Here is a 24905-nt window from a genome sequence, read left to right on the forward strand (position 1 = left end):
CGGCCGCGGTGTCGCGGTTGCGCCCCGCCCGTCGCCGCCGCCGCCGCCGCCATGGACAGCGACGAGGAGACGCTGGAAGAGACCGTGGAAGGTGTCAGCCCGGGGCGGGGTGGGGGGGGGCCTCGCCGCTCGGTATGGGGGGGGCGGGATGGGCCCGGCCCCCGCCGCTCGGTCCCCCGGGCTGCGGGCGGAGGCTCGGGGCTGCGGGCGGCCCCGCATGACATCAGCGGGCTTATGCAACGGCGCCGAGCACATGGCGCGGGGCCGGCAGGGGGGCTGCGGCCGCCGGAGGGCCGCGCTCCTCCGGGCGTGGGGACGGCTGTGCTGGGCCGCCGTGTCGGGGGGAGGGCTGCTCGCACCTCGGGTCTGGGGGTGGCGGCGAAGGGGGCAGTCGTTCCTGTCCTTAAACGCCGGGTAGCCTGGGAGGAGTAACGGGAGCGGCAGATCCGGAACTTAGACGCGTGTTCGGAAGACTGGATTTTGTTGTCACGACAGGGGAGGGTGGCAAGGAAAGGGAGCGGCGTTGTGCTCCCGCTGGAGCGCTGGGGGAGCTTCCATTCATTGGAGCAGAGCTCAGCAGCAGGCCTCGGCTCTGTAGCAAAGCTGCCTCCGTGTCATTAAGCTTCGGATTGCTTGTTTTCTTTTTTTCCTGTTGACTGAGAGGCGCCGAACATCTCTTATTTGCTGAAGATGGCTTTAATTCTTTCTTCATGTTCTGTGCCTATTAGAAGGGCCGAGTCGTTTATGCTGTGGCTGAGACTCAGAACCCCCGGAGGGGCCCTCACAAGACACTGCACGTGCAGCTCGGGCTGTCCCGAGCCTTGCCGTGCGCGCGGAGCCCCTGCGCTGGGCTCCGCAACCCGGGGCTCCTTAACGGGGCTGAGCAGCCCCACGAGTGAGGTCAGAAGGTGGTTGGGGTTGCTTTTCAGAAGCACCGTGTGCCGCTAGTTTTGGTTTAGACGTAATCCGAGCGCTTTATAAAAGCCTCGCTCCTGCGTCAAGGGAAGAACTTGTGGTGTGCAGCGCAGGGTTTGTGAGCTTACACCGGCGTACCTTCTCATACTGCTAAGTTAGGAGTTCGGGCCCTTTATTGAAACCTTACGTGTGCGCGTGGCGGTTTTCCCTGTGAAAGAAATGTCCGCATCGGAGTTATCAGCGCTGCGATAACGACACGGGCATAAGCGCTCAGCCCGTCCCGCTCTGGAGCGCGGCTGTCCCGGTGCCGGGAGGGGCCCGGGCTCTTCCTGCCCACGGCGGCAGTAAGGGCTCCTCTGCACCATTAGGGGAAGCCCTCGGGGACACAGCGTGGTTCTGTACTTCTGATCCCTTGCTCTGTTACTTCTCCAAGCTCTCACGCTGAGCGGTGTCTGATGGCTTTGATATGCTTTGTAAACAAGATGGGATATCTCATCATTTCCTCCTGTGCACCTTCCTGGGTGCGTTTCCATACTCGGTTGTACCACACGTAAGAGATGGTTAATAAACCGACAGAGCATAACTCAGTTACTGTGAGGAACGTTCTCTTAGTTACTTCAAGCTGGTGAAGGTCGTGTGCGTGCACATGCGGGAGGGCTCCTGGCATCCTCACCGCGCTGCTCTCCAGCAGCTTTGTGCCCCCAGCACAGTGCTATGGGCTCCAGGTACACCGGGAGCAGCTGTCGGTTTCCCTCTGGCTCCGAAGAAGCAGCGAGAGCTGCAACATGAGCTCCATTACGCTCTAAGTTAATCGGAGCTGCCGGTTGCATTCGGTCTGAAACAGAGCCGCAGCGGGGATCTGTGTGTCCCCCATCTGCCGTCCCCGTGTGGGCCAGCTGCGATGGGGAAAGCTGATACGGCCGGGAGAGGCTTCGCACGTCGCAAAGGCCAGGCAAACAGCGCTTGAGGTACAGCGTGGCTGACCGACAGGCATCCTGCGTGCACGCGGTGTTGCCGATATTACGTGCTTTTATTTTTGTGTGCTTATGTGGATATAGCTATGAGGTGGCACGCCCACATTGTTGTAAGGCTTATATTTATCCCAAAACCCCCATCTTACTCAATGGAGTGAAGTGTAAATGTGGTCTTTCTCACCAGGAAGAGCATGGTTTAGATTTGAGAAGTTACTGTATTTTTAAAGCTGTGTGTTAAGAGAAGCTAGAGTGATATGGAACGTGTTTATTTGGCTCCGGGGAGAGCTCGTTGTGGCCTTCCAATCCTTGAAGGGAGCATTTACGCAGGAGGAGGAAAGGATGTTTACAAGGGTGGATAGCGATAGGACACGGGGGATTGGTTTTAAAATGAGACAGGAGAGGTTTAGGTCAGATATTAGGAGGAAGTTTTTCTCACGGTGGGTGGTGACGCACTGGAACAGGTCGCCCGAGGAGGTTAAGGATGCCCCATTCCCGGAGGCAATGAAGGCCTGGCTGGATGTGGCTCTGGGCAGCCTGGTCTGATGGTCGGCGACCCTGCACACAGCAGGGGGTTGAAACCGGATGATCATTTGGTCCTTTTCAACCCAGGCCATTCTATGATTTTATTTCAGATAGGTTTCTATGTTTTTGCTTATTCTTCTGCTATCTCTCACGTCTTCCATCCCTCTCCTGGTATCCTGCCCCTTTTTACTTTTACCTTTAGGTGTAGCTCGTTGCACGACAGCAGCCTTAGTTATACTGAATCTCTGAAAACTTTTCTTAACGTAAATGTTTTGGTGAGAGTTAAAGTTAAATATGGAGAGCTGCTGCAACTCGGGCATCTGCCTAATCGGGGCGGTTGTGCAAACCGATATCCCGTTTAATGTGTTTTGTTGGTGTTTGTTATGTGCATTTTCTTTCAGGACATCTAGACGACGATGGGTTGCCACATGGATTCTGTACGGTCACGTATTCGTCCACGGATAGGTTTGAGGGAAACTTTGTTCACGGAGAAAAGAATGGCCGTGGCAAGTTCTTCTTCTTTGATGGAAGGTAAAGACCAGCTCTCCTATGTTCTGTATTTCTCTATGCTACGTATCTTAATCCACGTTCCTCGCACTGAGAGTTTCCAAGTAATGTATGTTGTAGGAAGAGCTCTAGTGGTAGACCTCAGGAATTGGGATGTAGTCAGAACTATTGAAAAGTCACAGCGACAGGTGCTGGGCTACAGATTTCAAGCCTGTAACTGCAGTGAACTTTTACGGAGGCCTGCGAGGCAAATCAAGGGCCTACAGCTTCCAGTGCGTTGCCACGCACAGGTGTAGGGGCCTTTCTGGTCTTCACGTGCACTCGGTCTCGGGAGCTGCTAGCAGCTAACAGGAGCGAGTTACGTGTGGCGTTGTTCTCAGCTCTACCCCGTCTTCTGCACGTTGCTCGTGGCCTGCTTTATTTTCAGAGAAGCCCCTTCAACTTGCACTTTGTTTGCCGGGAGCTGTGGCAGCGACAGGGGCTGCTCTGTGCCTGCGGGCGCGCTTCCTTCCGTAGCACCCCGAGTGCCTTCCCCCACCAGCAGCGCTTCTCCTCGCAGTTGCTCAGAACTTCCTGGGAAGGAGCGGCAGATGTCTGAAAGGACACGATTCTTCTTGGCTCCGCAGCTGCCGGTGGCACTATGAATAGCAGCTGCGAGGCCGACAGTCGTGCCGGCTCCGCTCTCCCCCTCGCTCTGCAAACCTCCGAGCAGGAGCCGAGGTATTGTGCCGCTCTGTGAGTCAGCTCCTTGTCTGCGCCCATCTTTGCAGCCGCTTCGTACGGAGACTGTGGGGCTGTTTTCATGGGGAGCATAATGTTTTTCTTCAGTTACGCGGAAGCTGATTAGGCCTCTCAGCCTGGATGAAGAAAAATCCCCACTGTTGTTTGATAATGGGGGCTTATTAAATCTCGTTCGAGACGCTGAAAATCACTACTGCCCAGCAGCTGACCTCTCGAAAGCACCGTTTTTTTCCGAGTTGGCAGGCGGTGTCTCTGTGGACACGTGTCCATAACGTTCCTGTGCCTGTTGATGACCTCAGCAGAGCAAGCTCTGAGCGTGCAGTTGGAGAAAGTGGCCCGCAGCTTGGTTGGTGGAGCTGCTCCACCTCACCCAGAGTCCGGGCAGCGCTCCGTGGGGGAACTGGGGCTGCCGCCGTACCTCTTCATCGTTGCCAGCTCTTGATTTTTCTTTAATTAACGTAACCCTTAATGAAACGGTAGGGTTGGCTACTGCGTGACTGCAGGAACTAGCAAAACGAAAATGTACTCAGGCAGTCTGTAATACGGGCTTAGAAAAAGTTTATTTCTCCAAACTGGCCTGAGCTTATTGTAATTGAGCTACGGCAGCCATAAGCAAGCGGTGACTCCGATGGCATCACAGTTTACCTAGCTTTGCTGGGTAGCGGGAGTGCCCGGGTCATGTCAGGCAGCACAGCGAGGGAGGATGACTTGGCGTAAGGCAGGGCCTGCTGTTCCCATTAGCTGTGCCTTCAGCCAGGCTGAGAGCTTAGGAAGGGAGCTCATGAAGAGAAATGAATGGCAAACATTTCTCTGAGCAGCTCTCCCTATGGCACCACGCTCTGCGCTTCAGGGCAGGAAGCGGGCAGATTTCAGCTAGTTTTAAGGTTTATTAATCCGTAAACTCAATTAAACATTTTAATAATAATAATAATAATAATAAACAAATTTGAAAAACATACGGTTTTGCTGTTTGTTTTTTTTTCTCCCCCTTCAAAAAGGCAGCACACCCCACATGTTCCTTTGGAGAGCAAGCTCACTTCTGGCAGATTCTTCTCTCGGATGGCATACTCTGAGCTCTCAGCGGTGCTAGCACTTGCAGGAGAGCACTTCACAAGCACTTTGCACGGTAGCTGTGAGCGTGAGGACTGCGCCTGGCGCTAAGCTGCAGCTGCTGCTTCCATTAAGCAGGCGCTCTCATAAGCTGACAGCTCCCAGATCACAGCAGGGACGTGCGTTATGTTTGAGAAAAAGCTTTCAGTCCTGCCACCTGTAAGGAATGTTGGGTCAGGGTCCGTTGGCGTGGCTAAGAATTGGGAGGCATATTGCATTAAGCGTGACTTCTTTTAAAGAGTAAGCTTAAACGTGGGCTTTGTGTGTGTTATCAGCTGCAGCGAGTTTCACTCTTGCGCTCTCAGACAAACCGCTTATGTTGTAAACATCTACATTGGAAGCAGTATTATGCAGCAAAAGCGTGTGTGCTGCAGCTGCCCGTGAGCTAAACGTGCGGGAGTGGAAGCTCAACAGTTTGTATTTCTTAGGCTGGTTTTGGCTCGAGACAGAAATAACCGTGAAGGAGGATCTGCTCGGTGATGCTTTCCTTGCAGTTTCCATCGGCTGCCTTTTTAAGCAAGGAAACAAAGCAAAACGTAGAAGTCGTTGCGTCCCTTCTGAAGGGTTTGTGAGACAAAGTCAAAGTGAGCTGAGCGTGCCTTTGTTCAAATTGCAGCACAGCACGAGTTGTGTTTGACAGGCTCCGGTCCGTTGTAATAGAACTACATGGAAAAATGACAGTGCCTTCAGCAAATCCAGGACAGGTCGCTGCTGCGTGTGTTGCTAGGGAGCGAGCTGTGACTTGGTGACAGGCTGCGGTGTGTGCTCTAGTACGGTCCGCCTGGATGACAGTTCAGTTTCTTCTCACCGGAGCGATGTCACCACAGAGCCACACACAGGAGGTAGAAGAACCTAATGTGAGCGTAGCTTTCTTGAGCAGTATGTGCTTTTTGGACCAAGAGCAGTGCATGCACTGTTTTAATTTGCTACCGCAGCCTATTAAAAAAAAAAAAAGCTCAGCAGCGTAATTCAGATGAAGAATGCTTTGTACACTCCGTGTGCCCCGGTCAAAGGACAGCATAAAGAGCGCGGTTGCGTTGTGCCCACGTTGCGGCTTTGGATTTGCTGCTTACCGAGGTGAATAGTCTTCTAAAGCTGTTCCCTTTCTCTTGTTGCCAGCACCCTGGAAGGGTACTACGTTGACGATGCCCTGCAGGGCCAGGGAATCTACACGTACGAGGACGGAGTGGTGCTTCACGGCACGTACGTGGATGGAGAGCTGAACGGCCCAGCCCAGGAGTATGACAGCGATGGGCGACTGATATTCAAAGGGCAGTATAAGGACAACATCCGACATGGAGTTTGTTGGATATATTACCCGGTAAGCCTGACCTCTCGCTCTCTTTTTTGCTGAATGGAACGCTCACATGTCTTTTCTCTGCAGCCAAGGCAGATACCTACCAAGAGCCAGTTATCTGAAAGGAAACACAGGAACCTAGGTGGAAGTTGTTTTCGTTCTGGTTTAGGATAATCCAAGATACCGTGAAACCTTTTCGGTGCTGCTCAGTGTACAGCGAGGCTGTGAGCTGCCCTTAACGTTTTTACGTTCCGGGGAGCCCAGTGCCACGTAAGATGTATTTCCATACATCTCCTTGAGAATGCAGGGCAGCAGTTCTGTCACTTTGTAGCGCTGACCGCTGACGAAACGCTCGGGAGCCGCCCCAGCTAACGTAACCGGCTGCTCCTGCTTAGCTGGGGGAGGACTCCTACGCAAGGCACGTGCTGCCTTGGCCCGGCAAACGAGATAAAACTGGTGTGAGAGCTGTGCGTCTGCACGAGGGGTATGCTAGTACTTCAGGCATTAAGAGAGACAGAGTTTTTCTGATTCCTGGTAGAAGCTCGGGTATTCTTCTGGAAGAAGCCTTTCTAATTGCTACCAGGCTAAGTCACAGCAACGAGGGTGGTTGTTTTTTTCTCAGGTGGGCTTTTGTGCATGCATTACTTTGGGCCTCGTTTCACAGTCTGTTCCCGTAAAGCTTTTGTGAATTGAAGCTCAGTTTTGTCAGGCGGGAAAGAGCACGGGCTCAGACAGCATCAAACCATGTAGAAGACCCAGTTCATTTCCTGTGTCATTTTCATCTTGTCCAGAATCGTACCCAGCTTCTTTATGTCATTCTTCCTCACACCTGAGCTTACGGCAGTTAATTTAGCTTGCTTCTTTTCAGAAAGTCCAGAAAAATCACTGCGTGCTCTTCTCTTCCTTGTCCATTCAGGACGGAGGCAGCCTCGTAGGAGAAGTGAATGAAGAAGGAGAGATGACTGGAGAGAAGATAGCCTACGTGTACCCTGATGGAAGGACTGCGTATTCCGGAAAGTTCATAGATGGAGAAATGATAGAAGCCAAACTGGCAACTCTGACATCCTTAGAGGATGGGAAACCTCAGTTTGAAGTCGTACCAGGCAGTAAGTTGGGCTAAACGGAGCAACTTGCGTTCTTGCTATCAGCTCTGCGCCGCAAACAGCTCAGTCTCAATAATCTGTTCCATTAGAGGCTCTAAAGCCTGGCCGTGGTGAGAGGATGAGCGTATCAGTGAGAAGCCCTTTTTCTAAATGGTAAAATTGGGCGGAAGAGCTCAAGCCCTTTGCTCGGCAGACAAACGGGAAGTGGCCCACGTGGTGGTGCTGCTGAACTGCATTCCGTAACCCTTTTCTGGCACGCTTGGGGACGCGGTACTGCTCGTCGCGCTCACCGTTGCCAGCTGGGTCAGCATGAAAGCCCGCTTAACAGCGGTAGCGCTGGCACAGCTGCAAGCTCTGTCTTGTAGGTAACATAACCAGCAGTGCAGAGGGAGGGCTGTAGCGTGGCTGTAGCTCCGTCAGTTCTTGTGGACGAGTGTACATTATCGCTGTGCGTATCGTGCCGTCTGTGTTACGGAACGGAAAGGACACAGGGATTGGAATTAGCGAACTAAATTCAGTTGTTGTGTAACAACGTGAGTCACCAGGACCCTTCGGTCTGCTGACACAAAGAGGCTATAAAAAGGTTGGAGTCGGGCACGTCATTCCGGGATGGCTTTGGCGCTCTGGGGCGCGCGCTGTGTTTGGGGGCGAGAGGGGCAGAGCCGTGCGCCCGAGCAGGAACCGTGCTGCTGCAAGATTGGCTCTTTGGCCACCTAAGATTGCGTCACCCAATGCGAAATAGAAGTCAGTGAGAAGAGGATGGGAACTGAGAGTATCCCTACGGCCTTTTGTTTTTATTTAAGATCTCTTGGTTTTAACTTAAACCAAATCCGAGACGGTGAAGTTGAGCTTTAGAAATGGGTTTCGATTATGTTCTGAATGAAGCTGCCTTAGACCAGAACAGATCTGTTTTTAGCACTTGGATACTACGGGCCATGGCCTTTTACCAAACTTAGTAATAATTGGGATTGTTTTTCTCCTTACGTCCACCTTCGTCTTAACCTGTCTCCGAGACAGCTTCTGGCATTTGTTTGGAGAGGGATGTGAGGATTTCATTAGAACCGTACCGCTGAGTTGCTTAGAAATAGCAGGAAGTAAGCGCCGGTAGCAAATGTGTTTTATGATTACTGAACGTTACCTTCTAGAGGATGTCTGTTCCGGTTCTGAATTAGAAAACATCAGGGATGAAATAGTCCATGGGTTTTTTTTGTTTCTTGTTTGTTGTCGGGTTTTTTTCTTACTGTATTTTTAAATATATCCTTTTAAACTTTGCTTTAGGTTTCACGTAAAGACTTGAGAAGGGTCAGCTTTGGAAGGCTGTCCAGTCTCTTAAAACTTGATAGTTTAAGGGTGATGTAATTCATTTGCAAGTAATCTGCTGCTCTGTTACGTCGAGGGGGGAAGAGTAAAACTGTCCTGCTGAGGCAGGCCTCTCACAGAGGTGCACCTCCTTTTAGTGCCCTTTTTTCCTTCTCCTCCCTTTCTCCCCGCAGCACAGCGTTTTATGCAGACCTTAATTTAATTTTTGAACGTCTCGATTACGTTAAGGGCCGCGTGCTTTGCGTACCGCCCATTCATTTGTTTCCCTCGTTGGTTTCTCCTTTTAGGCCCGGTGTACAGTTTTGACAAATCTACTTCATCCTGCATTTCTACAAACGCTCTTCTTCCCGATCCTTACGAGTCAGAGAGGTAGGCTGTTTTTTTCTCCCTTCCTCCGTCCCTTTTTGCTGTAACGTTTTTAGGACCGGATTTTGCCAGCGTTTCCTCGTTTGAAACAACTGTTGTCGGAAGGCTTGCGGTACGCAGCCTATGCCACACGTCAGGAAACATTTGACTTAATTGGGTTTTTCTGTCTTACGCGATAAAATTGCACTCTGGTGGATAGAACACAGCTGTACGTTGTCAGAGATTCAACTGGGATCTCTGTAGCGCTTGAGATACGTGTTGAGTCCGGTACTCGAACTCCAGTAATAGCCCCCATGCGTAACACTGCGAGCAACCGAGCGCACCGCTCCCCCCTTCTCTACACGTAGAGCCAGCGTCACGGCAGCTCCACACAGATGCAGCGTAGTGCCAAAAGTAAATGCAGAACCTGGAGGAAAGCAGGGTTCTGCTTCAGCGAGTCGTCCCATGGTAGCGGGTGACACTCATGAACTGCTTCTGTGACTCGTACGCAGCCCATCGCGTAATTTACATTTTACTTAGAGTTAAGAAGCTTTGCTCTGTAGGAGACTCTATTGTAGTGCTGTTCTTCTACTGTGACATATTTCAGTAATCGGTGTGTTCGTTCTTCCCCTGGTAGGGTGTACGTCGACGTCTCTCTCATTTCCAGTGCTGGAGAAGGATTGTTTTCCAAAATCGCGGCAGAAGCTCGTACCGTTATGTCCTTCTACAACGGAGTGAGAATTACACACCAGGAGGTAAAGGAGAGAAAAAAGTCAGTCTCAATTTTCATTGCTCCTTCTGAAATGTTATAGCATCCCCTTCCTACCGTTAAGATTTAATACGACGGAGTTTAATGTGAAGCAAGTGCACGTTCAACTGTGTATTTTAGGAAAAAATACATAGCCAGGAAAAGCTTTAGTTGCATGCGTTTGAATGCTTGCTTTCAAACTGCCGACGAGGTCGACCCTCCATGCGCACACTGGGTTTTTGCCTTGCCAACTAGGTAGACAGCAGAGACTGGGCCCTCAACGGGAATACAATATCCCTGGACGACGAAACAGTCATCGACGTGCCGGAGCCCTACAACCACGCCGCCAAGTACTGTGCCTCGCTGGGGCATAAGGCCAACCATTCCTTCACTCCTAACTGCATCTACGACCCGTAAGTACAAGTTTGTGTTCCGATGCCGAAGCCGCGAGGACGGTGCCGCGGCCGGGCTCGCGGGCCGCGGGCAGCGTGGGGCAATGGGTCCCGGTGCTGAAGGAGGTCCCGCTGGAAACTGGCCGGCATTTCCCGTGCCTGGCATCTCTTGGGACTCATCTGCGGCCGGGGTCGGGGGATACGTTCAAGTTGGCAACTTCGGTGCGAGTTCGGGCAGCTGTCCGTGAGTTATGAAACGCATGAACTCCGTGCTCTCAGCCCTACTTGGAGTAGCACCGCGCTAGGTCGGCTGAGCTGCGGAAGCGTGGCCAGCAGCGTCAACTGCGCTGCCACTTGGGAAACGCAGAAAGGAAGCGTCCTGCTGCTTTGCAGTCGGTGCACAGCGTCGGAAAACTTCCGGTGCCATACGTGTGCCTGAGGGTCCAGACGCCTTTCGTACCAGCGTATGAAAGGACAGTAGATCTGTACGTGGGGAATAGTTTTCCTGCATCGAATTAGCTGGTTTCCTTTACTGTCGGGCCCTGGGAGAGGATGAACGGAAGCGCCTTTTGTTTGGTAGGTACCCGTGCTGGGGAAACGAAGACGAGCAATTTTCCGCGCTCGCCTGTCTCGTATGATGTGCGTTCGTTTGCTATTATCCAGATAGTCACCCCTGCAGGCCCGTGGCAGCGATTAACCTTTCATTTTTCTTTGAGCGAGCCATGTCGCAGGACTATTGAAAGACCTCTGTCGGCAGAGCTGGGCAAACGGGTGCTAATATATCGATACGTATGCCCTCGTTCCTCAAGCCTTTATGAGGCTGACTCGGAGAAATCTGCCGACCTAATACAGATTTCAGGCGGAGCGACTGCCGAAAGTATGCACAAGGGGGGCTAACGGAGTCTGTGAGCTGCCAGCGAAGCCTTGCCATAGTGTTTCTTCTCGCCTTTAGGTTCGTTCACCCTCGGTTCGGGCCCATCAAGTGTATCCGTACCATCCGGGCTGTGGAGAAGGACGAAGAATTGACCGTGGCCTACGGATACGATCACAACCCTGCGGGGCAGAACGGGCCGGAAGCACCCGAGTGGTACCAGCTGGAACTGAAAGCTTTCCAGGCCGCCCAGCAGAAGTGAAGCGGAGCCTCCTCAGTTCAGCGAACTCAAAAAGAAACTTGGATCTATGCACTACCTTTGTACTGAAAACTGGACAACCAGGGATTGTTCATGCCGTCGCATCGTAACTTTGCATTCTGTGTTAAGAGATAAGTTTCTTGCATACTAACTAGGTTTGACTGTGTTACTCATAGCAGATTTAAAATTAGCTAGCGTCGCACCAGTCTTATCTGGAGAAATTATTTAATATTCTATACGAGACGTGATATTCTTTGGTAGCTTCTGCTTTTGCACCATATGCAAAGACGCCAAAAGACTAGACTGAAAACTAACATGGGTATATCGTTCACTTTTAGTCGGCAGACTTAGTGTCGCTCTCTATCGGCCTAGGCATTATTGTGCAACTGCATTTTGCATATATGCCACTCGTGATGATAACAGTAATATTTTGATATTCTCTAATAGTAGCATCATTTTGCCTTTTTAAACCTTTGATCTGAATCTTGCAATAGAGCAGTTTATTAGCAACTAGGAGGCTGGGTTTTAACTTCCCTTTCCTCTTGTCTGAACGTTGTTCTTTCTACGAATCCTCTTTTGCAGGAGAAAATCCTTTCTAACTAGCGGAAAGGCTTGTACGTGTACGTGAGAGTGCTGTGCGTCAGTCTCTGTGGCTCTCTAAGTAGCGTAGCGACGTGTCCAACCCTAATATTTATCTGGCCTTTGTGGCTGGCTTATTTTATTTAATTTATGATTACGACACGCAAATGAAGCTGTTCTTTGCACGAAGATTATCCGAGAGGAGAAACGGACCGTCTTTCTGAAGGACGTTGAGAAGTACAGGTTCCGGAAGGCGGGTACATGAACGGCGTTAGCGTCCGCGAGTCGGTCTGCGTCTTTCCCCCGGTAGGGCGGCCAGCTCTCAAGGCACAAATGGGTTCTTTCGAAGGAAACGTGCGTAGCTGAGGGAAGGCTGCAGAACTCGGTCGAGGAGAGCTGTATCAGTCGTCCGTGTTCAGTTGGCAAAGAATATAGCTGTCGTTAGTAGCGCTCAGATAGGGAGCGAATATGAGCGGAGATGTCAAACTGAGATTTCTGCGAAAGCTGGGAGGATCGTTTCTTGAAAGGCAAACAACTGAACGTTAAAGCTTCTCTCGCTGTTCACAGTCAGAAGCAGCAGTCAATCCGTAGCTTCCTTACAGTCGGCGGCAAGGGTTTGTGAATATTTGTCTGCAGGGCTGTGCGTTGGTGTTTTCCAGGGATAGGGGAGTTGTTCATTTTGTTTGGATGCTATCCCGTCTTGCCTATGCTGTAGGAGAGAGAAATCACGGTCACTTCGGTCTGGATGCCGGAGCCCATCTGGGACTGCGACGTTCTCTTCGGGGCTTAGCAGTTTAGCGACAAGTGAAATGCGTTTGCGACTCTTTCTCTAAACGTTTGTAGTTTACAATGTTTGTATATATGTAACGTAGATGGCTTGGGAATCAGACCCACCTTTTATTGCAGCGTTTGGTCGCTTGAACGGTTGCAAGCATCCGGCTGCCTCAGGAGCCAGCCGTCGGGCCGTTGGCAGAGGTGGAAGGAGGTTGCCACGAGTTCTTTCGGAGAATCTTGACTTGCGGTAGGAATTGCGAGCGCAGACCTCAAACCTGGGGCTCCGCTTATTTCCTGCAACCGACCACAGAGCACTTTTTCCCCACTTCTCTGTTGAAGCTTACACAAAAGCTACAGTCTGTGTGCCGGGGAGGGGTGCAGGCACTCCACGGGATCTTTGATGCTCTTCCAGCAGCGAGCGGAGCGTGAGCTCCAACGCAGCCGGAGACTCGGGCCGCAGCTCCGCCGCTGGTCGGTCCGAGGCAGCGGAGGCGATGCCTCCAGGGCTCGACCGAGCGTGCGGAGAGTCAGAATTGAGCCTCACGGGTGAGGGAGAATTGTCCGAGGGCGGTTGGCGGCACAGCTTCAGCAAATCGACCTCAGTGAGAAATCCGTGTTTTTACTGTTGTTTTAATTTGTTTTTCCCCCGCTTCCCACAGGTTGTTGTTTTGGATCGGGGCTGTTTCAGCTCGGCGCTGCGTTGAAGTGCAAGGAAGAGGACAGGGACGTTGTATGTGGCTATACGCAGCTGTGAGCAGAGGGCAACTCCTTCCACAGCAACCCGCTTTCCTTCTCAGTAACCTACTCTGGATCGCTCACCTCCTACTGCCAGCTGGGGAACTGTGCTTAAAAGGTTATGATCTCTCGAGCTCTTTTGGCTTCTTTGCCGATCGGTCTGACTCCTCGGCTGTCACCTCTTCACGCAGACCTGATTGTTTGGCTAGGTTGGTCTGTCTTCCTGTCGCGTGAATATAGAGAGAGGCAGAAGAGAGGGATGCTCTCAGCACACGGGGTTTGGAGGTAGCCTCGGTGGGTGCGTCGTGAAATAGGGAAGTCCCCGAAAAGAAGGCACTCGGATGTCTCCGTGCGTTCTCAAAAGCCCCTGCTTCAGCGCTCGCCAAGCCGACGCTCTTGCTCTTGTGTATGCTTACAGCCAGCTCGCATGCTGCAGCTTTTGTTTGCGTCAGCTCCGCTGTGGTGTTATTCTCCACTCTTGGTCCTCCTGTAGATCCCTTCCTCAGTGTCAGACCTGGGATACAAGTTGCGATTATAAAGCCGCTTTGGCTCGATTCAGGACCAAGCCCTCGGGTTCGTCTGCGTTTTCTCTTTCTTTGCGGTCCGTTACGGTTTCTACCACGGAACGGCAAAAGGGCTCGCTGCTGAGCGGGTCCCTCGGGGGTTTCTGGGAGGTGTGTCGTGGCAACCTCAGGTCGAAACACAGGTTAACTACGTAACTCCGCGCGATGCCTTAAATTGGTCCACGCATTTTGCAGCTCAGCTTCCGGGGCTCATTGGATAGCGAGACCAGCTTAGCCAAATTGCTTGCCAGTAGCCTTGCGAGACCCACCAGGGAGCTTGATTGCAGCTGGAAGCGGACGAAATACTTATTTTGCAAAGCGATTCGTTTCAGTTATTGAATATCAGTGACTATTTGTGAAAACACAGGAAGTAAAGAAACGCTACTTCTGAGAGTCTGGCCCGGGTCCTGTTCGGTCGGAGCAGAAGCTGGAAGAAGAGCTCATAGCTGTCAGCTGAAGCTGGATGACCGGGAGGATCACGGTGTACTCTTTGTGACTAGAGGATGGCTTAAGAGATTTTATTACTGCCGTTTTTTTCAGGTACGGGTCAGTTCCCAACTTCCACCCTTAGTCTGCACACCTGCCGGTGGCTTCTGTACAATTTGAGGGTCGTTACCCAAGTTCCTTCGTGCGAAGGAGCCCGTATCAACCTGCGTTATAGGCCGTTGACCCTCTCTTTGGAGTGGTTAAAGGAAGTAATTATTGTTTTGTTGGTTTTTTTTCTCCTGTGGCAGCACTGTGTTTTGTCACCAAGAGCAGGAAACTTTATTTTTCCGGAGAAGCGGTTAACCTTGGAAATGAGAATGTGAGTCAGTTTTCGCTGAGAGCTGCCTGCTGGGTCACGCCTGTGGGTAACAGGGAGAAGGGCTTAGGCCTAGAGATGGGTTCTCCTAGCGAGTCTGCTGCTATTCCGTGACTCTCTGGGATCTGCTGGAAGAAGTAACTTTCCTTCGCAAATCTGAAAAAGCTTTTTTCCTATTCTTCGGTATTAATCAGAAAAACACCTTAGCCTTCAGAAATCGAGTCCTGGAAATACACATATATGGTTCTGCAGCCATCGGAGCGATGGTTCTGGTCGCTCTTTGGCTTCTTCAGCAGCTGCGACGATGCCTTCTGGCACGGGCCTTACTTTTTGTCCCGAATGCAGCTGAAGGGAGGCAAGAGGTGACTCTGGCCAGTTTCGGGGCAGCTGGGGATGTGGTGCTCTGCCTACTGAGGTTGTGGATTTTGGGACTGACTAGGCAGCTGACTCTAGCTGGGCCTTTCTAGGCGCAGAGCTTTTACTCGTGACGCACGCAGTCGGCAGCGGCTGTGGTTTATTTCTCAGGGCCGCTGTGTTTCTGGGCCGGCATGGAAGCAGGCGTGCCGCCGAAGGCTCTCTTGCCCTGTGCCACACGCTGGAGGAGCTGGCGTTCGGTACCGGGAGCCGAGAAGCCGAGAAGTGGAAATCCTCACTTGTCCGTTTCCTCCCTGCTTGGCTCTCCGAGCCTCCTCCGCTGCTGCGTTGTCCCCATCGCTGTTTGCAGCTGGCAGGCAGTCGTCCTTTGCTCGAAGCCTGGGCTCGGCGCTTCAGGCGTGCCCGGGCCGTACGGCACGGTGCCTGGCCCGGGATCGTGCCTCGATGATTTCTTTCGGCCTTTCGTAGCAGCGCGCAGCGTGTGGCCGAACGCTGCGGTTGTGATGAGGTGACGAGTTGTACAGAGCTGTCGCCCACCGCTTTGGTTTCCTCACGCACAGCGGAAATGCCGAAGCTGCTGTGGGCGTCCGAGGAATTCACTTCTGAGCATTTAAAAAAAAAAAAAAAGAAAATGGCTTTGAAAACAGTGTTGCAGCAGTGTCTCCTTAAGCGCTGGGGTGCTGTGGCCACCGCCGCCTCCTCTCTCTGCTCGCGCTGCTTTGTGCCGAGGGCGTGCGGGTGAGCAGCGCGGGCTTGGGAGCAGCTTTGCCTGCGGGTGTACGTGGGCATCGTGCTCACCTGCGCGTGGGGAGAGCTCGTTCCTTGTGCTGCGTGTACCGCGAACCTGAGGGCTGTATTTCTGGAACAGTCTCGTAGAGAATTTGCTTTGTTCTTTTTTTCTCTTTTTTTTCGAACAAGGTGCAAGATTGAGTGCATGTTTACTTGCCCCAGATCAAAGGTTTTGAACACTAAGGTCACTGTCAGCCGAATGGACCCTCCTCTTGGCGCTCTTCTGTCTTCAGGCAATCGAAGCTGCTGCCCTTTCTCTCTCAGTTTTACTGTAACTACTGTTGGGTTTTGCTGTTTTCATTCCCGGGAGAACTCTGTACAAAAAATTGAAAGCAATGAAATGTTCAAGCCATAACATCACGAGTGCGGGAAGACCCTCTTCACAAGTTTTAATGTATTTATACGTAAAAGGATGTTTGTATGAAATATTTTCTCGGTAGAATGCTTATTTTACAAGAAAATAAGTTCCGGTAAGACGAAACAGAGTTGAAAAGGATGTGTTTTTGTAAGATGCAACTGTAATTGGTTCCTGATCAGTAGACTTCTTTTTTTCTTTAGGGGAGAAGCAACCAGTTATTGCAAATTACAATTGCAAGCGGTCCTTTCTGCCGTTCGGGGAAGTATTTATCCAGCATCCCGTGTGGCTGCCATAACTCACGGCAACAGGGCGGCCCGTCGCACGTTCAGGACATAGCTCTCCTGCCCCACGCCGGCCCCGTGCAAGCAGGGCCCTCCCTCCTTTGCACAGTTTCGTCCTGTACATCTTTTCCTACTGTAACCGTGCTGGGTTGAACTCTGGAGCTCAGATGCAGACTAAAATTGCGTGTCGCTCGACGGTTTCTGCGGGGCCTTCTGCCGTTTTAATCCTCTGTTGCCCATACTTACTGGGTCTCTCAGTTCTTCAGAACTAAGTGCTAAGGAATAATCCTTGGGGTGAGCTTACACGCGTGTTCACAGTTAACCCCGGCGTATATAACTTGTATACAGTACTTGATAGGTGTTTTATGACATTTGTACTCGAACTACGAGCCTTACCGAACATCCGTAGGTTTATTCATGACTTTTAAAAACGGATAACTCTAAGAAAGATGTTTACATGACTGACGATTGCCCTTCCTTTGATGTTACGAATGAGGTTTTTATAGTGTGTTTGGGTGTATGTGCAAGGAAGCAAGACCAACAACAACAATAAAACGTTTCTGGGATTTGAAAAAAAGATAAAAAAACAACACGAACAAACAACACACAGACTCGAGAAACATTTGTAATAAGTGAATTTTAAAGATCGCTTTAATTGCGCTACGGAGGCAATGCAGATATTAAAACGTTCAACAGCAACGCCTTCTGTCCGTGTCTGCTGCGCGCCGCCCATCGCCGCGAGCACCGAGGGCCGGGCCGGCTGCCGGGCGGGGCCGCCCCCTGGGGCCGCGCTCCGCCCCGCCGGAGCGCTATGGATCGCTACCGGTACTTCGTCTTCAACCAGCGCAACATGGTGCTGCTGGGGCTGCTGCAGGTGGCCTTCAGCACGCTGTGCGTCGTCAGCGGCTTCGTCGACGGCATGTTCGGGGGCGAGTCGCCGCTGGGCAGAACCAGAGCGCCCGTATGGGCCGGGATGGTAACGCGGCGCTCCGCTTTCTACCCTTCGCGGTTTCCTCTGCGGTTTCCGAGGGGGGGGAGAGGCCGCGGCTCCTCGCCGGCCCTTCCCCGGCTTCCCGCTCAGAACCCGGGCGGTGCCGCGGGCGGAACTTCCGCGCGACGGAGCGAGAGCCGCTTCTGCCGGGCGATGCCGAGAGCGGGGCCGCTGCGGCCGCCGCCCCCCGCAGGCCGCCGCCGGGACGGGCCTCGGCGCGGAGCACCGCGGGCGGGCAGCCCTTCCGTCCCTCCGTTCCTCGGAGCCAGACCCTGCAAACGAGCGCCTTTCGGCCCTTTATCTTCAGAACCCGATTCCCGCCGTCAGCTCTTATCACCGACTCCTTTTCTGCGCTGCAGGTCATGGGAGTCCCGGGCGTCCTGGCGTTGTTTTCCTCTCAGAGGAAGAACCCGGTCCTTGTAAGTTACGGGGCTTGGCGTGCGGATGGGGCGGGGGCTGGGTGCCGTGCGGGGGCCGCCTCCGCACCCTGCGGCGTCCGGGTCTTATGATGGCCCTCGTGGGAAGGGCCGCATCTGTAGGAAGGAGGAGGACGCGATGTCCGTTTGCTTTCTAAGGCGTAACGTGAGCTGTGGCAGGCTCCAGTAACCCAAATCTGCCGAAAACGCTCGAGAATGCTCGTGTTGTTCATTTACTCGTTTGTTTGTATTTGATCGCTGCCCGGCATTAAGTGCGCACGCCGAAACAGGAAGCAAGTCCATTCTCCTGCATTTGCCGGGTGGGCGACTCAAGCCGCGCTAGCCCTAAAGGGGGGTGCGGTTCCTCAGAGCCCTTTCAGAAGGACGCATTTGAGCCCCGCTCCCGCCGGGGGGCGAGATGTGGGACTCGACCGTATCTCAGCAGCTCGGTCCCGTGGAAGCCTTTATTGCGCTGTGTTTGGTTTCCACCCAACTGTTGCTACCGGATCCTTCCCAGCGTTACAGCAGGTCAAAGTCTGGGACCTGCCGTGCGCCGGCCCCTTCTGTTCGTGTTCATGGCGTTACTTCTTTAATATTCCCTTTTCCTTGCTGATTCTCCTTCCGTTTCTTTGCTTAGGTGAACGTGCTGGTAGCGGCATCTATGCTGTCTTGCGTGTCCATCCTCATCGTCATAGTTTACAGCTCCCTCACGCTGTCCTACAGAGAAGAGGAGGAGCCAAGCTCTCACCCGGTACACGTTGTGCATACGGTGAGTGTCCCCTGAGCTCGTGGCTGTCCTTGACGTGCAGCTTCCCGCGGCCCGCCGACGGGCCACGCCCCCCAACGCAGCGAGGTCGGCTTCGTAAGCGCCGACGCCGCAGCAGAAGGGTTGGGTTTGTCCTAGGGGTGAGTTGGTTTGCCCTTTTGCGCATCGCGTCCGTTCCGAACCGTGTACGGGTACATCCGAGGCGCATTAAGCTGTTTGTCAGGTCAGAGCCGAGCGTCAGGCCGGGGAGACGCAGCCTAGCCAGACGTATCTCATAGCGGGACAAGGAACAGCCCGTTCCTCCCGTTGCGACGCGTTCAACCGGAGCGCTTAGCTTGGCTCGTTCCTCAGAGCAGAGAAGAAAGGTTTTAAAGGACACTGAGCTGAAATCGACCCCGATGCGTGATGACGGCTCTCTTACGGTATCTAGAGAATTTTGGTGGAAATCTTCGCCATCTGAACGTGGCTCTAACGTTTCCTTTTTTGCTTGCAGAAGTTCGTTCTGAATAAAGTCGTCAAGGGTGCTAACATCACAATGTTAATCGCGTCCGTCTGCAGCGCCGTCGTCGTGCTGGTCATCGCCTACCTGGGCTGCCGAAGTCTTCCTCGCTGCTCCTGCTACGACAGCGCAACCGGGATGGTGAGTGCGGGGCTGAGAGCTCCGCGCTATTGCACGCTCACGTTACCTCGGCTTTGCCCCGGCCCTCCTGCTCCAGTGCTGCCAAGGGAAGGGGGTGTCAGAAGGACTTCAGCTTCGCGTCCTTCTTTTTGCTTCCTCCCAGTTCTTACTTACCAGCTCGCAGGCTGAGGTTTGTGATGGGGTTCTCTCCTTCGTAGGAATGGTTGCAGCCGTGTGACGACCAGACTCAGGCCGTGGAAATGGTTTGCGCCGTACAAAGTGAGTTACTCTTCTGATCTGCGTATTTGGGCGTTCGCTGGGGTTACGGATGGAAGGTCCTGAATGCGCCGCAAATCCCCATACGCAAAATATTCTGAGCAGGGACCCTGGAGTTTGTGCAAAGGGTTACGACGCTTAACAGTTCCCTCTGCCTTCCCCATGCAGGTCCTGGGGATGGCATTCTTAACTTCCCGGCTCGGTTTCCAGCGCAGGACTGTGACACGGAGGAAGATGCATCGAAACCTCCGCCATACATCAGAATGGCTTGAGAAAGTGACGGACTGATCTAAAGCTGCTCGTCGAGACGTACAGTGAGATGGACAAAAGGAGTTTTTCCGTTTGAAATCTTTATGCGCTTTTCCTGGGCCTTTTAAAAAATGCACACAGAAGGAGAGAAGCCGTCGAAGGCCGACAAAGATCTCCCCGCAAATGAAGGGACCTGCAGATATCTGGGGACCTTCAGACTCCGTGTAGCTGAAATAGCTCACTGCCTTTGCGAAGCGTGAGCTTTTTTATCCGACTTTTGTACTTAATTTGTATCTTCTTTCACTGGAAATCATTGGCAGTTTGTCTAGCAGCGCTAGCTGTACACATTCAGTTATTAAAGACAATTTATTTTTAAAAGAAACGAATTGTGGTGTATTCCCCTTATCTTCTTCCCACGCTCCTTGAATCATCTGTCGCAAAGGGTCCGCGAAGGATCCGCCACGCTCAGCTGTTGGCTGAATAGTCGCCCTCCCGCCGGGACGGGGCAGGTCACGTCAAGGACAGGAAGACTTGCAGCGCCAGTCCGAGGCCTCTGTCGAAACAGAGCTCTGGGCGCGTTCGTTCCTGGGGGCAATTCAACTTATTCGTGAAGGATAACACTAGGTTGATAGGGGCTGAGTTAGCGCAGTTCCTCATACGGAGTCACTTAGTAGTTCACCTTTGGAGAGTGAAAGTTTGAAGTGTTCTGCTGAGCTCTTTTGCTGATCTCGGCTTAAGCGTTACCTTGGGAGGAGCCATAGCTTTCGGTTGAGTTTTCTGAGGAGTACAGATTCCCACCTGCACTGAAGAGTTCGCTTCCAGGTAGGCCGAGGAGCATCCGTAGCACGTAGGTCCGCAGGCTTCGAGCGTGCAGCGGGTTGCCGGTCCCACGGCACGCGTTACCCGGCACCTCCGGCCGTGCGGGACCGGGCAGGTTCACCTCCTGACTCCAGTAACCTCCCGCTTACTGGAAGGGTGAGTCATGCTTGCAGCGTAGCTCCAGGAAGGAGAGAGGTAGGAGAGTGCCTTTCCCTTTCCGAACAGGTGAGGGAGTTCTGCTGTTCCCGACTTTGTTTTGCTAGAGACCCAAGTCTTCTTTCTTACACTAGGAAAAGAACCCAGACGCCTCGATGAAACCGGGGCTGTTAAGTTTGGAGAAAAGGAGGCAGAGGGGAGACCTTATTGCTGTCTTCCGATACCTGAAAGGTGCTTACAGCGAGAGCGGGGTGGTCTCTTCTCACTGGTGACAGGTGACAGGATGAGGGGAAATGGCTTCGAGTTGTGCCAGGATCAGTTTAGGTTGGATGTCAGGAAACGCTTCTTCACAGGAAGGATTGCTAAGCACTGGAATGGGCTCCCCAGGGAGGCGGTCGAGTCACCATCCCTGCACGTGCTTACAAACCATTCGGCTGTGGTGCTCGGGGACAGGATTTAGCGGAGGGCTGTTAAAGTGAGGGTAGCGCGGTTGTGGTCGGACTTGATGATCCTTCAGGTCCTTTTTCTAACTGAGCAATTCTACGAGTCTATGGTTCTAAACCCTAAGCTGCATATTGAAGATTGCTTACAGAAGCTGGCACCTCGCTACATTCCCCTCGGCACCCGGGTGCATCCGAAATCTCAGTCGCCGGGCCTGCTCACTGCAGGTAATCAGTCTGTGAGAATCCACCGTGAGCTTCCACCTGACTGTCTGTCACTCTGTTGTTTTACATTATTTGTCTTTAACGTAGTAAGCCACAACGTGAAGCAGACAGTGATGCCGTGCCTTGTCTGTGGTACTGTAGCAAGCATCAAAGCAGCGCGCGTGAGAGCATTCCCACCCTCCGATGCTTCTGGCAGCCTGCAACGGATTGTTTTTTCTCTTTGAGTAACAGAAACTGTTGTCCTTGTAGATTAAAAGCGAGCAAGGCTCCCCGAGAGGTTCGCGTGACTGCCGATTCTTTATACCATGTCGGCTTTGATTCTCTGTCTTCTCACAGATTTTGCCTTTGAAGGAGCACCTTGCTGGAAGCGTTTTGTTGTCGAACGGTGCCACTCAGCCACCACTCCGTGCCCAGGTGGATGCTGCAGTCCCACCGGAGATATTGCTTTGTAACAGTGCCTTATACTGGGAGATGATAGGACAGAACCGAACGATGCGTGCAGCCTGGAAGCAGCGACAGTGACGCTCGGGGACAAGGAGACCCACCGAGGACCCCTCGAAGGAGTCGCCCTATCGGTCTGTTCTGAAGTAGGAGTGTAGAAGAGGAGCGCGCTAGAAACCAGAAACTAGAAACTGTAGAACCACACGCAGTCTGTTCAGCAGCAGCTGCACAACTCCCAGCATCTGTCTGTGTGTTGCAAATCGGTTTTCTGTCAGAGGTGCGACTGCGGCACCGCTATCACGGTACCGGCACCCTGGAGCCCTTACGGCTGCACCATGCACCATGTCCTTTTACAGAAGGAGAGCTTCGAGCAAGGAAACACCTGCATTGTGGAAATTGGTGGAAACTGTACCTCCGTTCCCTGCCAGTTTCTATCGTTGGGTAGCAGTGCAGAAAATGTATTCGTGCTTGCAGCTTCCAGAGCTATACGCAGTAGGTGCTCCACGCGTGCATCACGTTCCCCCAAAGCCCGGCAGCGGCTCTCTCACCCCCAGCGTTCCCCAGGTGGCAGCTGGAGGACACTATTCAGCATGCAGGCACCGTCCCCAGCACCTCCAGGAGCGACGAACTTGGCATTTGCTCCTCCCAGGCTTTTGCTACTTGGCAGGCTGTTCGCTGATCAGACATTGTAATGCAACATCAATTAAGCAACCGGTTTCTGTGAGTTAGCATTCCACTGAGCGTGGAATATGTGCCGCAGCCGTTTCCTACGTGGAAATCCAGAGAAGGAGCTCCATAGAAGAGCTCCTCAGGAGACTGTGGTTGTGAGCAGGTTGGGATACGTATATACTAACTGCTTCTTGGGGCTTTTATCACTTCCCACCTCGTCATAGCAATGCCTGACAGTAAGGACAGTTTCCTTTTTTCCTCGGCCCCGTCGGGGCCGCAGCAGCAGGTGCGCTGATGGGAAAGTGCAGGAGAAGCCAGAGGACAATTCTGCCGCGCCGCAAGGGCCGCAGAGTTGCCCGTTCCAGTGTGATAATGCGTTCTGTGCGGGAAGTGACTCTGGGCAGGGACAGTTCTCGTTTTGTAGAGAAAAATGGGTTGGCCTGATGTATAGCAGAAGTGCTCTCCGGATCATCGATGAAGGTCCTCACCCAAGCTGTTGCTTGGTCTCCCTGGCTCTGCTACAGCAGTTCAGTGAATCTCAGAATCACAGAATCACAGAACCGCAAGGTTGGAAACGACCCGCAAGATCATCTAGTCCAACCACCCTCCCATTCCTATTCCTAAACCACATCTCGTAGCTCCTCATCCAGGCGCCTCTTGAGCACTGCCAGGGCCGGTGACTCCACCACCTCCCTGGGCAGCGATTGCAGTGCCTGATCGCCCTCTGACAGAAAAAGTTTCTGCTCATGTCCAAGCTAAACCTCCTCTGGTATAACTTCTGGCTGTTTCCTCGGATTCTATTAGCCTGGGACTAGAGGCCAGACCCTTTAACACCACAGCCTCCCTTCAGGAAGTTGTAGAGTGCAATGAGGTCTCCCCTGAGACTGCTCCAGACTAACCAATCCCAGCTCCCTCAGCTGCTCCTCATAAGACTCGTGCTCCAGACCCCTCCCCAGTTTAGTTGCCCTCCTTCGAACACGTGCCAGGGCCTCAATGTCTTTCTTGCAGTGAGGGGCCCAAAACTGAACACGGCACTCGAGGTGCGGCCTCACCAGTGCTGAGTAGAGGGGGACGATTACCTCCCTGCTCCTGCTGGCCGCACTATTTCTGATGCAGGCCAGGATGCCGTTGGCCCTCTTGGCCACCTGGGCACACTGCCGGCTCCTGTTCAGCCGAGCATCAACCAACAGCCCCAGGTCCCTTAAAAAATACAGGCTGTTATCAGAGAGATCTCCACGCTCTTGCAGTTTACAATTCCATTCTGCGCGTGCACAGATAGGTCAGCGTGACAGTTCTCTGAGGGTTATTCATGGAAGCCTGGGGGGGGGGGGGGGGGGAGGGGAAGTCATTGGCATCTCAAAGGGCGCAAAATGTTCTGAAAAAGAGCTCATAAAGCGTGAGAGAGGCCGTGCTCGTCCTTGTTACAATGTGTCGCTGTAAACGCATCTGCCGCTGAAAGCCAGAAAGAAACCGCGCTTTCGAAGTGCAGAACTGGCAGCTGCCGTGCTGCTTTCACAATCGAACAGGGAAGCAGGTGGCTTCTTTTAGCACTGAACCGTACGGGCATGCTTCACAGAGCTACGGAGCTGTCTTACAGCAGGACCTAATGTGAAGATTTTGTAAGGAAAGGAGGCTTATGACGAGCAGACGGGAGGAGCGAGAGGAGCCCTGCGCTTTTGGGTCCTGTCAGATACGGTTTTCGTCTAGTCCCTGAAATCCAGTGAGTACCCGAGCGTCGCAGCAGTTGGTGGAGGGGGCAGGCGTGGTAGACGGTGTTTTTTTTTCCTTCGCCCTTTTTCCTTTCCTAATTTTTCTCCTTTCCCCTTTTCACTGCATGAAACTAATGTTCAGTTAGGTCATCGGCAAAGTTCGTGTATAATAGTGTATTTAATTTGGAAAGAAATTGAATGTAAGGAATGTGTTATTGGAGAAAATTGTTCAAAAGGAGGTTGTGCAAAGACGGAGTAGCCGCTCTCCGGATGGTCCTCTAGTTGTCTAACTGTTCCCTAAATCATACTCTGTTGTTCCTTTGCTTCGATTAGGTCGCTAAAATACGTATAGGTCTGTTAAAGGGTGAGCAGAGGTTTTTTCGAGCTGAGTTCTCGAGGCTGTCGCTGAGATGCAGAAACGAACGAAAGCATCCGTTAATGGGACGAACACACGTTGGATGAAATGGCACTGGCGGGATTGCGACCTTCCCATTCTGAACGAACAGGTGTCTCTATGTGACGCCGAGTACGAGGGTCGCTCCGAAAGGGACGCCTTGTCTTTTGCGGCGTTGGCGCATAGCTAAGGGCGGTGAGCGCGGTGAAAAGGAGTGTTTTGCGGCTGGGCATTCTGTCAGTCGAGCAGCGCTCTGGATTCCTGCGTGTATGTGTAATTACGGTTTTTTTCGATTACATTTGTAACTTTCCATGGCTGTACGTTTAGTATAGATTCAGAAGTATTTTCTTCCTGTGTAACTGCAGCCAGGTTTTC

The 24905-nt window shown here is 52.6% G+C and overlaps 2 protein-coding genes across 14 annotated transcripts; both read left to right on the forward strand.

Moving 5' to 3' along the window:
• Positions 1-13: 13 nt before the first annotated feature.
• Positions 14-17059, forward strand: SETD7 (SET domain containing 7, histone lysine methyltransferase). 13 transcript variants are annotated; one of them, XR_006170666.1, is made up of 10 exons: positions 14-91; positions 2813-2942; positions 5889-6090; positions 6983-7172; positions 8777-8858; positions 9472-9589; positions 9838-9995; positions 10927-14295; positions 14490-14560; positions 15083-17059. XR_006170666.1 is itself a non-coding variant. In XM_042829655.1 (8 exons), exons 1-8 carry the CDS (start codon positions 52-54, stop codon positions 11105-11107), a joined length of 1101 nt encoding a protein of 366 aa, XP_042685589.1. In that variant the 5' UTR covers positions 14-51; the 3' UTR covers positions 11108-17059. The 13 variants fall into 13 exon arrangements, 2 of the variants coding, with proteins under 2 accessions (XP_042685589.1, XP_042685591.1); XR_006170668.1 differs by having other exon boundaries at positions 15851-17059; XR_006170665.1 differs by having other exon boundaries at positions 10927-14560.
• Positions 17060-17145: 86 nt separating this feature from the next.
• On the forward strand, positions 17146-20059 carry LOC122166171. The gene is made up of 6 exons (XM_042829755.1): positions 17146-17336; positions 17711-17770; positions 18405-18536; positions 19027-19173; positions 19371-19431; positions 19597-20059. The coding sequence occupies exons 1-6, from the start codon at positions 17172-17174 to the stop codon at positions 19698-19700; spliced, it is 669 nt and encodes a 222-aa protein (XP_042685689.1). The 5' UTR covers positions 17146-17171; the 3' UTR covers positions 19701-20059.
• The last annotated feature ends 4846 nt before the right edge of the window (positions 20060-24905 follow it).

The sequence above is a fragment of the Centrocercus urophasianus genome, unplaced genomic scaffold (genome assembly GCF_019232065.1).
Source record: "Centrocercus urophasianus isolate 14NV4802_14NV808 unplaced genomic scaffold, USGS_Curo_1.0 seq_32, whole genome shotgun sequence".
Classification (NCBI taxonomy): Eukaryota; Metazoa; Chordata; class Aves; order Galliformes; family Phasianidae; genus Centrocercus; species Centrocercus urophasianus.

Coding starts and splice junctions, on each gene's coding strand:
- SETD7 (XM_042829655.1), top strand. CDS start 52: ATGGACAGCGACGAGGAGACGCTGGAAGAGACCGTGGAAG. Junction 92..2,812: donor GCTGGAAGAGACCGTGGAAG/GTGTCAGCCCGG, acceptor ATTTTCTTTCAG/GACATCTAGACGACGATGGG. Junction 2,943..5,888: donor TTCTTCTTCTTTGATGGAAG/GTAAAGACCAGC, acceptor TCTTGTTGCCAG/CACCCTGGAAGGGTACTACG.
- LOC122166171 (XM_042829755.1), top strand. CDS start 17,172: ATGGATCGCTACCGGTACTTCGTCTTCAACCAGCGCAACATGGTGCTG. Junction 17,337..17,710: donor CGCCCGTATGGGCCGGGATG/GTAACGCGGCGC, acceptor TCTGCGCTGCAG/GTCATGGGAGTCCCGGGCGT. Junction 19,432..19,596: donor AATGGTTTGCGCCGTACAAA/GTGAGTTACTCT, acceptor TTCCCCATGCAG/GTCCTGGGGATGGCATTCTT.